This window comes from Salvia splendens, chromosome 15, assembly GCF_004379255.2.
Source record: "Salvia splendens isolate huo1 chromosome 15, SspV2, whole genome shotgun sequence".
Taxonomy (NCBI): domain Eukaryota; kingdom Viridiplantae; phylum Streptophyta; class Magnoliopsida; order Lamiales; family Lamiaceae; genus Salvia; species Salvia splendens.
The window spans coordinates 15,655,802-15,669,977 of record NC_056046.1 but is presented as its reverse complement, the minus strand read 5'-3'; the positions used below and the strand labels follow the sequence as shown (position 1 = coordinate 15,669,977).

At 38.1% G+C, this 14,176-nt stretch overlaps 1 protein-coding gene and 1 non-coding gene across 4 annotated transcripts; both read right to left on the bottom strand.

Annotated features, from left to right (window-relative positions):
- Nucleotides 1-7,358: 7,358 nt before the first annotated feature.
- On the bottom strand, nucleotides 7,359-7,447 carry LOC121769644. Its single transcript, XR_006043663.1, has one exon. It is a non-coding gene; the product is annotated as a small nucleolar RNA Z159/U59 (small nucleolar RNA).
- A 2,230-nt stretch (nucleotides 7,448-9,677) lies between these two features.
- LOC121766358 lies at nucleotides 9,678-11,820 on the bottom strand. 3 transcript variants are annotated; one of them, XR_006042977.1, is made up of 4 exons: nucleotides 11,526-11,820; nucleotides 10,869-11,090; nucleotides 10,510-10,739; nucleotides 9,678-10,379 (listed from the first exon to the last, which is right to left on the bottom strand). XR_006042977.1 is itself a non-coding variant. In XM_042162631.1 (3 exons), exons 1-3 carry the CDS (start codon nucleotides 11,759-11,761, stop codon nucleotides 10,262-10,264), a joined length of 576 nt encoding a protein of 191 aa, XP_042018565.1. In that variant the 5' UTR covers nucleotides 11,762-11,820; the 3' UTR covers nucleotides 9,678-10,261. The 3 variants fall into 3 exon arrangements, 2 of the variants coding, with proteins under 2 accessions (XP_042018565.1, XP_042018566.1); XM_042162631.1 differs by lacking the exon at nucleotides 10,510-10,739; XM_042162632.1 differs by lacking the exon at nucleotides 9,678-10,379 and having other exon boundaries at nucleotides 10,456-10,739.
- Between the last annotated feature and the right edge of the window lie 2,356 nt (nucleotides 11,821-14,176).

Genomic DNA, 14,176 nt, shown 5'->3' with positions numbered 1-14,176 from the left:
ATAACCGTGAAACCCCTTGACTGCGGAAGACCGGTGATGAAGTCCATCGACACATCCTCCCACACTTGAGACGGAACTGGGAGGGGTTGTAACAAACATGCAGGTTTTTGCTTAGAATACTTAGTAGTCTGGCATTCCCAACATGATTCCACAAATGCCTTCACTTCCTTCCGTATCATTTTCCAATAAAACGCAGCAGCCAAACGACGAAACATTCGATCCACACCTGGATGGCCAGCTGACGGTGTACTGTGATGCTCATACAACAAAGTTGACCGAATTTTTGACGACGACCCCACAAATATGCGGTTTTGAAAATAAATCAATCCGCCCGTAAAAGTTAGGCACCGATCAGCTGTTCCAGCCTCTATCGCGGCACGAAGATCCAACAATTCCTGCACCGAATCCGTCTCCACCCGAATTCGATCCAACACATTCGGGAACGGTTGGCTTACTACCATGAGCAGCCCCAAATCAACGCTCGAGTCTGCCGCAATCGCCTCCGGCAGTCCATCCCCCACCGTAGCCTCTGCAGTCTGCGGGCTAGCCGGCTCTACACACACTACACACATTTCACACACTACACACATTTCACACACTACATACACTACACAAATTTCACACACTTCACACTTTACACACATTTTACACATTTCAAGCATTCGATTTTTTGAAAAAAAAATTCAGTTTTAGACTTTTTTTTTCGACCTTAATAAAAAACTGAAATTTTCCAAAAGTTTAAACTGAACCAAATTTGAAATTTTAGTTTGTGAATAGTGAGTGTATTTTGGGTATAGTGTATGTAGCATGTGTATTTTTTTTGTAAAATTTGTATTGAGTGTGTATTTTGTGTAGTTTGTGTATAGTGTATGTAGCTTGTGTATTTTGTGTAGTGTGTGTATAGTGTGAAATGTGTGTAGTGTGTGAAGTATGTGAAATGCATGTAGTGTGTGAAATTAGTGTAGTGTGTGTAGTGTGTGAAATGTGTGTAGTGCAGGAAATGTGTGAAATTTGTGTAGTGTGTGTAGTATGTAATGCGGGAAATGTGTAAAATTTGTGTAGTGTGTGAAATGTGAGTAGTGTGTGAAACGTGTGAAATGTGTGTGTAGTGTGTGAAGTGTGTGAAATGTGAGTAGTGTGTGTAGTGTGTGAAACGTGTGAAATGAGTGTGTGTAGTGTGTGAAGTGTGTGAAATGTGTGTAGTGTATGTGAAATTTGTGTAGTGGGTATATAGTGAAGCTATCAAATTTTATACTACCTCCGTCCCACATTAAGTGTCACATTTAGTGTGGGAACGAGTTTTAAGAAATGTAAAGAAAAATGAGTTGATTAAATTAGTGGATTATGGGTCCCACATACATATATATATATATATATATATAGAGTTGTATTCAAATCCTTTTCCCATAATTTCTCCTTTTTCCTTCTACATCTTATGCGTTGATTTGTGGTAATCCAATGGTCTAAATCATTTGCTGAATATATTAAATTTAATCATTACTTAATTCGAAAAGGGCAAAATAGAGAATCACTAATGTAGTTGGTTATGGAAAAGTCCATGATTTCCTCCGTTGAGGATCTCTGCGGTTTTTCAACAAATTTCGTTCAGATTTCGTTCTCTTCCTTCTCCATCAATGCACGTTTTATTTAGCTTCTGTAACCCGTCGATAAATTCTAGTTTACAGCTTCCTCGACTTTGAATCAAATGCATACAGAGTTCGATTTTGAAAATATCTTTTTGTTGCCTGCTTTGCATCAACCGTCGACGTCTTTCGATTAATGATGAAAGAAGGTAATCCAGCGGTGTCCGCTCATGTTTATTGTTCGAATGTTTTCAATTTTTTTTAAATTAGTCGCATATCCCAAACGGTGTACACCAGCAAAATCGTTTTTCATGTTTGCGTGCCTCCTTGCATTTTTATCGAAACATGATTGACGGTTTATGATAATGTGGTGGCTAGGGTTCATTCATTCCCCTAGGATTGTTAATTCATGGGACCTAGGGGTTTAGTATTGTATGAGGCATTCCTTTAGTATGTTGATTGTTGCCTTGCTTGGGGATAGGTTGTAGCATGGTTTAAACTAGTGTGGCAGTATTCACATGCAGTATGTTGATTTTTGCCTTGATTGGGGATAGGTTGTAGCATGGTTTAAACAAGTTTGGCAGTGTTCGAAATTGTTGGCTCTATGGTTCATTCATTTTCATAGGGTTGACCAATTCTGGCGGCTAGGGGTATGGTATAGTGTGAGATACAAAACCTGTACGTAGGACCGCGAGTTAGAGCCACCCCTATAGCGTGTGGTTTCATATTGGCTTGTTAGTTGGATTAAAGTGTACATGTAATGCATAAGTATAATTGTATAATGCACTATATGTGATCGGTGATGTACAGTATATGTCATATAATGCTTATTAAAATTAACATGTGTATTGTTTTGTGGTTATAAACAGTTGGCGTTGTGCCTGAATGTTCTGCCGAATTAAAGCCCGTTGTTGGTCAGAAGTTCCAATCATTAGATTTTGCATTAGCGGCGGTAGAAGAGGTTGCGCTGGTGAGTTGAAAGTTTCAACTCGGGGACTTTGAAGTGCTGGTGAACGTGAACTCGGTCGTCGATCCACATAATGTACATATTGTATAGTATAATGCGTAGTTTATTTTCTGTAAAGCATTATTTGTGATATGTAATTAACATTTATACTGTCGCGTTTAATTTAAGTTGTGCAATGTTTCGATGTTTGGCGAACGTTTCTTATTTTCCCTAAGGGTTTAACAAGCCTAGGGGCTAGTGTGTAGTACGTTCTAAGGCAAAAAAACGTTGTCCAAATACACGAACTGCCTTAATTCGTCTAGGGTTGCACATAATGTATATTTTGTATAGTATAATGCGTAGTTTAGTTTCTATAATGCATTATTTGTGATATGTAACGAACATTTATCCTGACCCGTTTAATTTACGTTGTGCCGTGTGTCGTTGCTTGGCGAACGTTTCTTGTTTTCCCTAAGGATTTAACAAGCCTAGGGGCTAGGGTGTAGTATGTTCTAAGTCTAAAAAACATTGTCCAAATACACGAGCTGCAGTAATTCGTCTGGGGTTGCACATAATGTATATTGTGTATAATATAATGCGTAGTTTAGATTCTATAATGCATTATTTGTAATATGTAATGAACATTTATCCTGACCCGTTTCATTTAAGTTGTGTCGTGTGTCGTTGTTTGGCGAACGTTTCTTGTTTTCCCTAAGGGTTTGACAAGCCTAGGGGCTAGGGTGTAGTATGTTCTAAGTCTAAAAAACGTTGTCCAAATACACGAGCTGAAGTAATTTATCTGGGGTTGCACATGCATAACGCGTATGTATATTTCAAAACAGATATACATAATGAACATATTGTGTAGTACAATGCGTAGTTTAGTTTCTGTAATGCATGATTTGTGGTATGTAATAAACATTTATCCTTACCCGTTTAATTTAGGTTGTGCCGTGTTTCGATGCTTTACGCACGTTTCTTGTTTTCCATAAGGGTTTAACAAGCTTAGGGGTTAGGGTGTAGTATGTTCTAAGTCTAAAAAGCGTTGTCCAAATACACGAGCTGCAATAATTCGTCTGGGGTTGCACATGCATAGCGCGTAGGCATTTTTTAAAACAGATATACATAATGTACATATTATGCAGTGTAATGCGTAGTTTTAGTTTCTGTAATGCATTATTTGTGATATGTAATAAACGTTTATCCTGCCCCGTTTCATTTAAGTTGTGCCGTGTTTCGATGTTTAGCGCACGTTTCTTGTTTTCCCTAAGAGTTTAACAAGCCCAGGGGCTAGGGTCTAGTATGTACAACAACAACCACGTGATGCATAAAACAAGATAAATAATGCTATCAAATAACCAAATAATGTACAGAATCACTCAAATAATGAACATACCAATATTGCATTCATTCTTAGATTCATGTACAACAACAATCTAAAAATGCATAAAACATGATAAATAATGCATATAAATAGCTACATAATGTACACATATTGCATTCACTCTTAGACTCATGTTCAAGTTCCGCGACGGCTTCCTTCTGCCGTGGAGTTAAACTCTTTATACAATTCAGAAACTCCCGGAATTTCTGGGCAATTCCTACTGGCAGTATATCATCGACCGCCTCGTCGATGTCCAATCTTAGCTACTTTGATGCTCTACAACATACAGAATAATAACATACAATTAGTTACAAAATGTACAAACTGAATAAAATAAAGTGGACAATTATACTGCATTCACTTATATACTCTTGTACAGAAGCATCAAAATAATGCCTAAAAACTGATACATAATGCATTTTAATACGCAAATAATGTTCAGAATAAATCAACAAATGCACCATGAATATTGCAATCACCCATTGTCCCATGTCCAACAACGGTCACATAAAGGATAAACCATGATTAATAATGCACTAAAATAACTAAATAATGTACAGATCCGGTCAAGTAATGTACATACAAATATTCCATTTAGTCTTTGACCCATGTACAACAGCAGTCACATGATGCATAAAACAGGATAAAATAATGCATTCAAAAAGCCAAATAATGAACAAAATCACTCAAGTAATGAACATGATAAATAATGCATAGAAATAGCTACATAATATACAGATTCAGGCTAGTTATGAACATAAAAATATTCCATTCACTCTCTAACCGATGTACACCAGCAGGCACTTGATGCATGAAACAGGTATATAATGCATAGAAATAGTTAAATAATGTACAGATTCATTGAAACAATTCACATATAAATATTGCATTCGCACTTTGAAGGCTTTACAAAAACAGTCACATTATGTATAAAACATGGTAAATAATGCATTCAAACAGACAAATAATGCACTGAGTATATCAAGTAATACACATACAAATATTCCCTTCACTCTTTGACCGTATACAACAACAGTCACATGATGCATGATACATGATATATAATGCATAAAAATAGTTACATAATGTACAGATCCATTCAAGTAATGACCACACAAATGAAATTGATTCCGCACCCTCTTTCTGCGATTGTTGTGAAACTGACGGACGTCCTCTTTTAGACATTTTGAAATCTGCGCAAGACACCAAACAAACATAACCCTATAAGATTTCATCAACAAATTCGCGCACTACAACTTTATGGTGATAATCGGGTGAATCGTGGTGTGGGTAGTGTGTTACGTGCGAAAATCGGGGAAAACGCTAGATGAAACTCAGAAAGTAAACTACTAATTTAACATTCGACAAACCCTACCTCCTCTTTGACCGCAGACGAATCTTGCACAAAATCGGAAGGGTTGTTTCCAAGAAATCGGGTTGGAGGCGAAGCGGGTAGAGAGGGCGGGTAGGGTTTTGAAAGGGGTTCGGAATTGGGGAGACGAAGCGGGTAGAGAGATTGTGAGTTAATAAGTTTGGAGATGAATGGTGTGTAGAATAGAGGGAAGGTAGTGGGTATAGAAATTTCGCACATGCCGTTTCGGGAGTTTTTGAGTATAGAAATTTACTAATTAAACCACATGATGCACGAAATGCCCCAAATAATGAACTACGGGATCAAATCTATGCTTGTCATCTGGATTGTCCATCCGCCTGATCCAACGCTCCAAATTGAGAAGGAACTTAAGTCTAAGGGGAGAAAATGAGATTAACACTACCATATATATATATATATATATATATATATATATGAGCGTTATTCTCCTATTCATCCCTTAGATCCTTTATTCTTCTTAATATGGGCCGTTAGATCTCATTCATCAACGGTCCAGATGATCTGCATTATTACACTATAATGATGCATTATTAGTCGGTGTGCATTATTCAACTGAAAATATGTATTATTACACTATAATGGTGCATTATTAGTCGGTGTGCATTATTCAACTGAAAATCTGCATTATTAAATGACACGCGGCACCAATCTAACTGTCGGATGACAAAATCGTGTGGCTGAGATTAAAAAGAACAAAGAACGAAAGATACAAAAAGGAAATAAATACATCCCTATATATATATAGATATTAGTTTTATAATAAAATGTGAGTTGAATTGGTTGGTGGAATGTGGGGTCTACTTACCATTTATGGTAAAAGTGAAATGTGATTCTTATTATGGGACAGACCGAAATGACAAAATGTGACACTTATTGTGGGATGGAGGTAGTAACTATTTGGAATTCCAATTTTCTACTTTTGATATGGAATTCAAATCATGGAATTGAAAATTTTGGAATTATAATTCAATTCCAATTGTATACATTTTTGTGATACCAAACAATGGAATTGGAATTGGAGCCCCAATTCCAATTCCAATTCCAATTCGATAGCCCCAATCCCATGTTCCCAAACACAACCTAACGGTAGAGACTAGAGATTTCAGTAACTTTATTGGATACCTTTTAACGAAAAATTAGATACCCACTCCGTTCTCTCATAATTGGGTCATTTTTTCATTTCGGGAAGTTCCTTCAGAGTTGAGTCATTTCCATATATAGTACTCCCTCCGTCCCTAAAAATTTATCACTATTTGCTTTTTGGTAGTGGACCCTACATTCCACTAACTCATTCTCACTCATATTTTATTTAAAACTAATATATAAAAATAGGACTCACATGCCACTAACTTTTTCAACCCACTTTCTATTCCATTTCTTAAAACTCGTGCTGGGTCAAATGGTGCCAAATTTTAAGGGTCGGATGTAGTAAATTTTTTCTCTTTTCTTAACTCTCTCTTGCTTTATTCTCTTTACTTTATTTACTTTATACTTTTTTCCTCCCTCTTACTTTTTTAATCCATTTATTTAACACACTCAACGTCTCTTTCTTAAACTCTGTGCCAAAAAGGTTCGCCTCAACTATGAGGGAACGAGGAGAATATAATATGTTGAGTAAAGTTGGTGGCGATGGAGACGGAAGCAGTTGAGATGATACAACAGTGATGCTTCGAAATCCTACGTGGAGGGGCAAATCCTCCATAATTAGTCTTTTTACGAGTGCTATCAATGTCTGTGTTAGAGCTTCCAGTGTCAGCGAGATGTGGAGGAATCTCCATAGTTGTAGGCCCCCCATACCATCCTCCAACGGCAAATGTGTATTGTGTATGTGTGGTGCAGTGTGCCGGGGCGGACGCACCAAAACTCGTGTAGGGTCTATGTTTTTCAAAAATTAATTGTAGATATATTTCAGACTCGTCATCTATGGTTCATCATCACTGAGAACAACCAAACCCTTTAAATTCGAAACATACATCTTTATCAAATGTATAAACCAAAATTCAAGTGACTCAAATGTATAATTTAATAGGAAAGCATAATTTAAAATTGAAAGGCTCTTCAGTTCAGGTCTCCATAACTCTTCCGCATGATGAAACAATTCTCATAAGAACGAAAGTTATGTTTTAATCGTCACAAGAGGCCACCACTTAAAAACTAAATATTTTAAAAAGATTTGGGAAATACAACATAATAATATTATGCAAGAGAAAAACTCAATATCAAAGATTTACTATATAACAACAAATGAATTGAAAATTGAAATTGAAAGCGAGATTGTGCGATTATGTTAGCATTATTAAAACCTAGAGCTGACTTTCATAATTGATTGGGCCGTCACGTTTGGGCCCATGATTTTTTTGGGTGAGCTATATAGAAATGATTCGTTTAATACAAAGCCATTTAAAAAGTATGTTTTTAACCACATTTGTAGGCCTTTTATTCCTTCAAAATCATAACTTTAATTTCAATTTAAGTTGTATATGTAATTTGAAGTTTGATTCTGACCAGAATGTAATTTCCTCTATAATTGCACAATGTACAGATATCATGTTTCGAATTCCACCAGACTTGAGAGTTCGAGGAGAATATTCGAATTGGTGGATAAAGTGGTTTGTGAGTATATTGATAAAAGATAACGGGAGATAAATTTTTAAAACTATAGTATTTTTGCTTCAATAAATCTTATCTTTGGAAAGATTTGAGGTAACATAAGACTTCTATATGTGATGTTTCATACTAGTAATTTTTTATAGACAAATAAATATAAATTTAAGAGTCAACTACATAAATACAGTATATACAGTCACATTTTAACCCTAAACGTGGGGTTGTTTTTTTATCCCTCTTCAAAAAACAGGCATGATTTTGGCCCAATAATAAGGGCACCCACAGTGGGGCGGACGATAGGCCGCCCGATGTCTCGGGCGCGCCATCGTCCGCCACTGTGGGTGCGCGGATTATGGATGATGCGTCGTCCTCGCCCGAAAGATAGTCCGCGGAGGAAGCGCGGACGATAGGGCATCGTCCGCCCACTATGGGCAACGCGGACGATGCAACGCGTTTTTGTTTTTGTTTTTAAATTCGAAAAATTCATTTATATAAATACCCCTACTCCACCTTCATTCGTAACATTTTCATTCGCATTTTCACTTACACTAGAAAATGGAATCCGGTGATTACTCAAGTCCCAATAGTCCGATGTTTGGAGGTGATGCACGTTGGCCGGGTACACAACCTGACGAATATCGGTCGTTCGACCCCGACACGCAGTACGATCCCGAATTCAGTACGGATTCGTACGGTCTGTCTGACATAGAGCCGTCTCCAACTAGCCCCGCCGCGCCGCCGCCGCCGGAAGTTGGGGCTTTTGTAGAGTAGTCAACTTTTTTTTATTTCTAACTCGTGTAATTTTTTTAATCAATGTAGTATTTGCCGTTTTTTAGTTAATCGTTGTGTTTTTTTAATTAGTTTGCATTTATATATTTAAAAACATTTAAACTAATTAACAAAACAATAGTAAAACCTTTAGTGCGCCCCTTAGGGTGCCCCACTGCAGGTGAAAGGGTAGGAGGATAAAATGCTGACGTGGCGGTGCATAGGGCTGACTTTAGGGCGCCTTAGGGCGCCCCACTGCTGATGCCCTAAGCCCATATACGATATCCTAGTTTATACGTTTATCATTTAAAAATAATAAAAATATTATCTCATCCTTATAGTCTTCGATTTTCTTTTAAATAAAATGTTTACCAAGCAGCAAGACAGTTTTATATTGCAATATGTTTATATGTTGAGCCTTTTGATCATTTTTCCTTTAATTATTTTATTTCATAGTCATAATAGTTTCAGAAACATCGTTATTAATACTCTTCATGAACAATGAAGGTTTAATTAATACAATTCTCATCAACGTTGTTCTGTACAAACTTCATATCACGGGCCGTAGCCTCGAACTACATGTGCTCTCTTGGATAAGATTTTCCTATATATTTGTATTTAGAGAGGACAAAATATACTCTAAAATTTGAAACTAATTAAGAAACAGACAAATTAGAAGGGGCGCGCATGTGATAAATTGTTGAAGATTTGGACCGTGGTGGATGAGCGTCATTAATTAATTAAAAAGGAAATTATGTTCCTCAACATTATCCAATTTGTCAAAACTGTATTTAGAGCCATTTTATCTCATCAAATACATGCACATCCAAACTACAATATTTCTTACAATAATCAATTTCACACTCGAAAAAGTTTTTATCCAACTACCTCGTCTCACTCATGTATTTTCTTCTTCAATTTTAATCTTTCAATTAATAACTGGTTATTAGGATTGAGTTATTAAAGCGATAACTAATCTTTCAATTACAAAAATCATAAAAACCAAGAAACTACAAAATCATCAATTACGGCTCAAAATTTATCAATTCGAATAATGACAAGAAATTAAGAACCAAAAGAGAATAATACGAATATTATTAAAATAAATGCAAGAAAAGGGGATCTAGAAACTCCACATTCACACCACCTAGACCTGATTGGGCTCAAAATGTCGTTGCACAGAAATACCAACTTTTCAAACATGGGATCACTCCCCATTGGCCATTGCCATTCTTTAAGGCTCCCTTAAAATTCTAGTAGTTTATTTTTTTTAAAAACAAGATGCTCTTTTACCCCAAATTAAATCCGTGACCCTTTCATTATCTTAATCCACCTACTAATTTCTCTCATAAATACCCCCAAAGCCCCTCACTTTCACAGTGCACAGTCATAGAAAGAAGAGCAAGAAATAACCATCATTCACACATACCAATATATATCTTACATCATGGGAAACTGCTCTTTGAAGGCAGCCTCAGATGCTGAAGAGGGAGCAGTAAGGATAGAGGCGGGGGCGAGGAGGAAGACGGTGGAGGTGCAGCCGAGGCCAGGGAACGGCGTTTGGAAAGTGAAGCTAGTGATCAACCCCAAAGATTTGGAAAAGATTTTATCAGAAGAGGTGAATACAGAGGCATTGATTCAGCAAATGAGGATTGCTGCAAATTCAACTCCGAGTAGAAGAAATAGCTCTTCTTGCTCCTACAGAAGATTTATTTGCTAAATTTATGTGGTCGGAGAAATCAAATCCTATGTTGTTTTCTACCAAACCACCTTGTAATAGAATATGTTTCCCAGATATATATGAATGTAAACAAAATTTTTCACATACGTGTGTACAAAGATCTCTGGCTCGAGTCCAGTGTGGCACGGTCCTTGAATTTAACGTTGCATATACCAACAAACAAACAAAAAAGAAACAGAATAAGGACATGGCTTTTGTTGATGCAAGAAAAACTAGATGATTCTTCTTGTGCTAGAAATTAAACTTGCCTAACACCATTGAAGCATTCTTGAACATTTAGTTATCTCTCGACTTACTCAGATCCTTCCTTTTTCTTGCTGAAAATCAAATAAATCGACAAAGTGAAGAAGAATGCTATGCAGCTTCATATCACAAACACAATGCTGATTTATGAATTATGTATATAATTGTAAAGCATTTGTCAAAGGGAGTTGTGATGTTATTACCTTGATGCAGGTTTGGCATGGCCACCACCTCCAGAGACAACTTCGTCCATGCTTTGGCCTGTTCTTCTGTACCTCCCTCCCGACTGCAGGTATGCAGGGCAAGGCCGGTAAGCTTTTATTGGCCACCAGCCAAAGCCCGGGACAGTGGCAATCCCACCTTGAATCCTTCCTTCACCGTTACAACCCCTCTCAATCTCTTCCCTTCCACAAGCATTACACCCCCTTCACCAATGTACCTCATTTATCAGTGCAACTCATATTAATTCACCTATCTTGAGTTATGATGTCACCAACATTTTCTTCATCAGTCAATTATGGCCAGGAAAAGGTCAAGAATCATCACCAAATTCACTCACATTGATGCTAAACTAGCACCATTGATTACATCATACTAGTTCTAGATGACTAGAGTTGTTTAAGTTTAAGGAACACATAATCACATCAATCCAATTAAATCCGCGTGGCACTACATTGAATTACAAAAAACAAGGATAAAATTTCACTCAAGTCGGTATCGTGAGTGAACTAAAATCATGTCTCCTAATATGTAAATTTTTAGTTGATTGTGCAAAATCAAAATTAGGCGAAAGCTCATATAATTAGTACTAGGAATAAGTGAGAAAATGTTGAAATACGATGAGAGAGAGACGCATATACGTGAGAGAGGCAGAGGAGGAAGAGACGCCATCGTCACTTTGTTGTGCTTCAACGGCGCTAGTTTCAGGCGATGAAACAGAAAGTCGGGTGATTGAAGTACTAATCAGCGTCAGGTGTTGAGGTGCAGTGATTTTATAAGAATGGAGAAATTGTCGCGATATCGGAGGCGGAGGTTTTGGGAGAGAGGAAGGGAGGAAGGTGGTGTTGCAGCTGCCGGTCACGGCGGTGGCAGCCATCTCTCTCTCAACCACTAATTTTAATTCCACTCTATACACGTTTATCCGGTTGAGCTTATTTTTAAAATTAATATAAATTGGATAATTTGTTTTTTTGTAGCCGGAGAAATTTTTATTTATAGACTTGTTTTTAAATTTTCTACTATTATTTTAAAAAATTGATACTACTCAATAGTGCAAAACTGAAAAAATATAAAAGAGATAGAGACAAAAATAAAACTTAATTTAAATATTATTTACAGAGAATATGACTCATTTTATTAGGGAGATAAAGTTATGATAAACAAAAGGAGACTAAATTTTGTAAATGGATAAAAAAAAAGACTATTTATTATGAACAAAATGATTATAATTTTTTTTTATTTTTGAGTGTTGTAGTATGTACTACCTTAAGATTATTTATATAGAAGCACATGAAAATTGTGATTATATGAAGTCTCAACTATGAAATACTCCCTCCGTTCGCGAATAGGAGTCTCATTCCCATCTGATACGAGTTTTAAGAAATCTTAAGAAAAGTGAGTGGAAGAAAGTTAGTGGAATATGAGTCTCACTTGTATATATTAGTTTTAAATGATATGTGAGTGAAGTGAGTTAGTGGAATGTGGTGTCTCTTTACCATTTATAGTAATTATGAACCGAGACTCCTATTCGCAGACAAATCAAAATGGAAAAACGAGACTGCTATTCGCTGACAAAGTGAGTAGTGAATAATGAATCACAGCGCACGTGGTAAAAACATTTCTCATCCATTCAAAAGATCAGAGGTTTAATTCATTGATTCATTTTTAGTAGCACTAATAATTGTCTACAAATAAATAATGCTATATATATATAGGTACTAAGGCCATCCACAACGCTGTCTCTATACCGTCTCTTAAACCGTCTCTTAACTACTATTTGAGCACTATTTGAGGGCCCCACTGTCCTTTTTTCCTCCATCTCTTAACTAAGAGACGGAGGCTGCAACGCTCCGTCTCTTAACCGTCTCTATACCGTCTCTTAATTACTATTCATTCAATTTAATTTATAATTTTTTTTAAAACCCAATTCAATTTAAACAAACACACTTTATTAAAATTAAAACAATATTACAACTTAACATTAAAAAAGCGAAGACATAATTAAAATTCTAAAAAAATAAAAATGACATAATTTAATATTCTCCGCCAAAGTTTTCCCAAATGTGCTCAATTAGATCCTCTTGGAGTTGGGTGTGGGCGCTAGAGTCGCGTGTCCTTGCCCGAATAGCCAACCGTTCTTGTATAGATGGATGCGCTCCACTTCGCGGCGGACTACTTGCAGTTGAGCTTCCGGGGGATTCGGGGTCGAACCAATTTCCGGCATCGGGTCCTTCGTCTCGGACAATCATGTTGTGCAAGATTATGCACGTATACATGATGTCGACCATGCTCTCCATGAACCACGAACGAGCCGGGGCTTTGATGATGTTGAAGCGCGCTTGGAGAACCCCGAACGCCCTCTCCACATCCTTGCGCGCAGCCTCCTGCTTCTGCGCAAAAAGAGCCTGCTTTGGGTTCGCTGGCCTGCCGCACGTCTTCACGAAGGTCGGCCACTTCGGGTAGATGCCGTCGGCGAGATAGTACCCCATTTTATACCGTCGGTTGTTGGCGACGAAGTTGATGGCCGGCGCTTTACCATCCAAAACTTCGGTAAAGAGGTCGGACTGTTGGAGCACGTTTACGTCGTTGTTCGAGCCAGGGACCCCGAAGTACGCGTGCCAGATCCAAAGTCGGTAGTCGGCAACGGCCTCGAGTACAACGGTTGGGTGGGTGCCTTTGTGGCCGCTCGTGTAGGAACCCCTCCAAGCCACCGGGCAATTCTTCCATTGCCAGTGCATGCAATCGACACTGCCAAGCATCCCGGGGAATCCGTGCACTTGTTCGTGCAGGTTGAGGAGGAACTGACAATCCTCCGTGGTTGGCCTCCGGAGAAATTCGTCACTGAAGGCTGCCCGGACGCCTCTGCAGAAGTTGAGCAAGCACAAGCGCCCAGTACTGTCTCCGATGTGCAGGTATTCGTCGAATATGTCGGCCGTTTGTCCAGTCGCAAGCTGCCGGATGGCTGCAGTACATTTCTGCAGCGTCGTGTGGCTGGGACGACCGACCGCGTCGAACCCTTCTCGGAAGAACTCCTCCCTGGCCGCCAAAGTATTCGCTATGTGGAGAAATAGCGGTTTCCGCATGCGGAAACGGCGACGGAAATAGGTATCTCCCCAAATCGGGTTATCGCAGAAGTAGTCGCGTACTAACCGTGCGGCGGCTTCCTCCCGGTTCCGATTGATGTACTTCCGGGAGCGTCGTGGGGGTGGTGCGGCTTCCTCCGCCTCTCGTCGTCGATCTTCTTCGAGTGATTGTTCCATTAATTGACGCATTTGCTCAAAAGGATCCATTT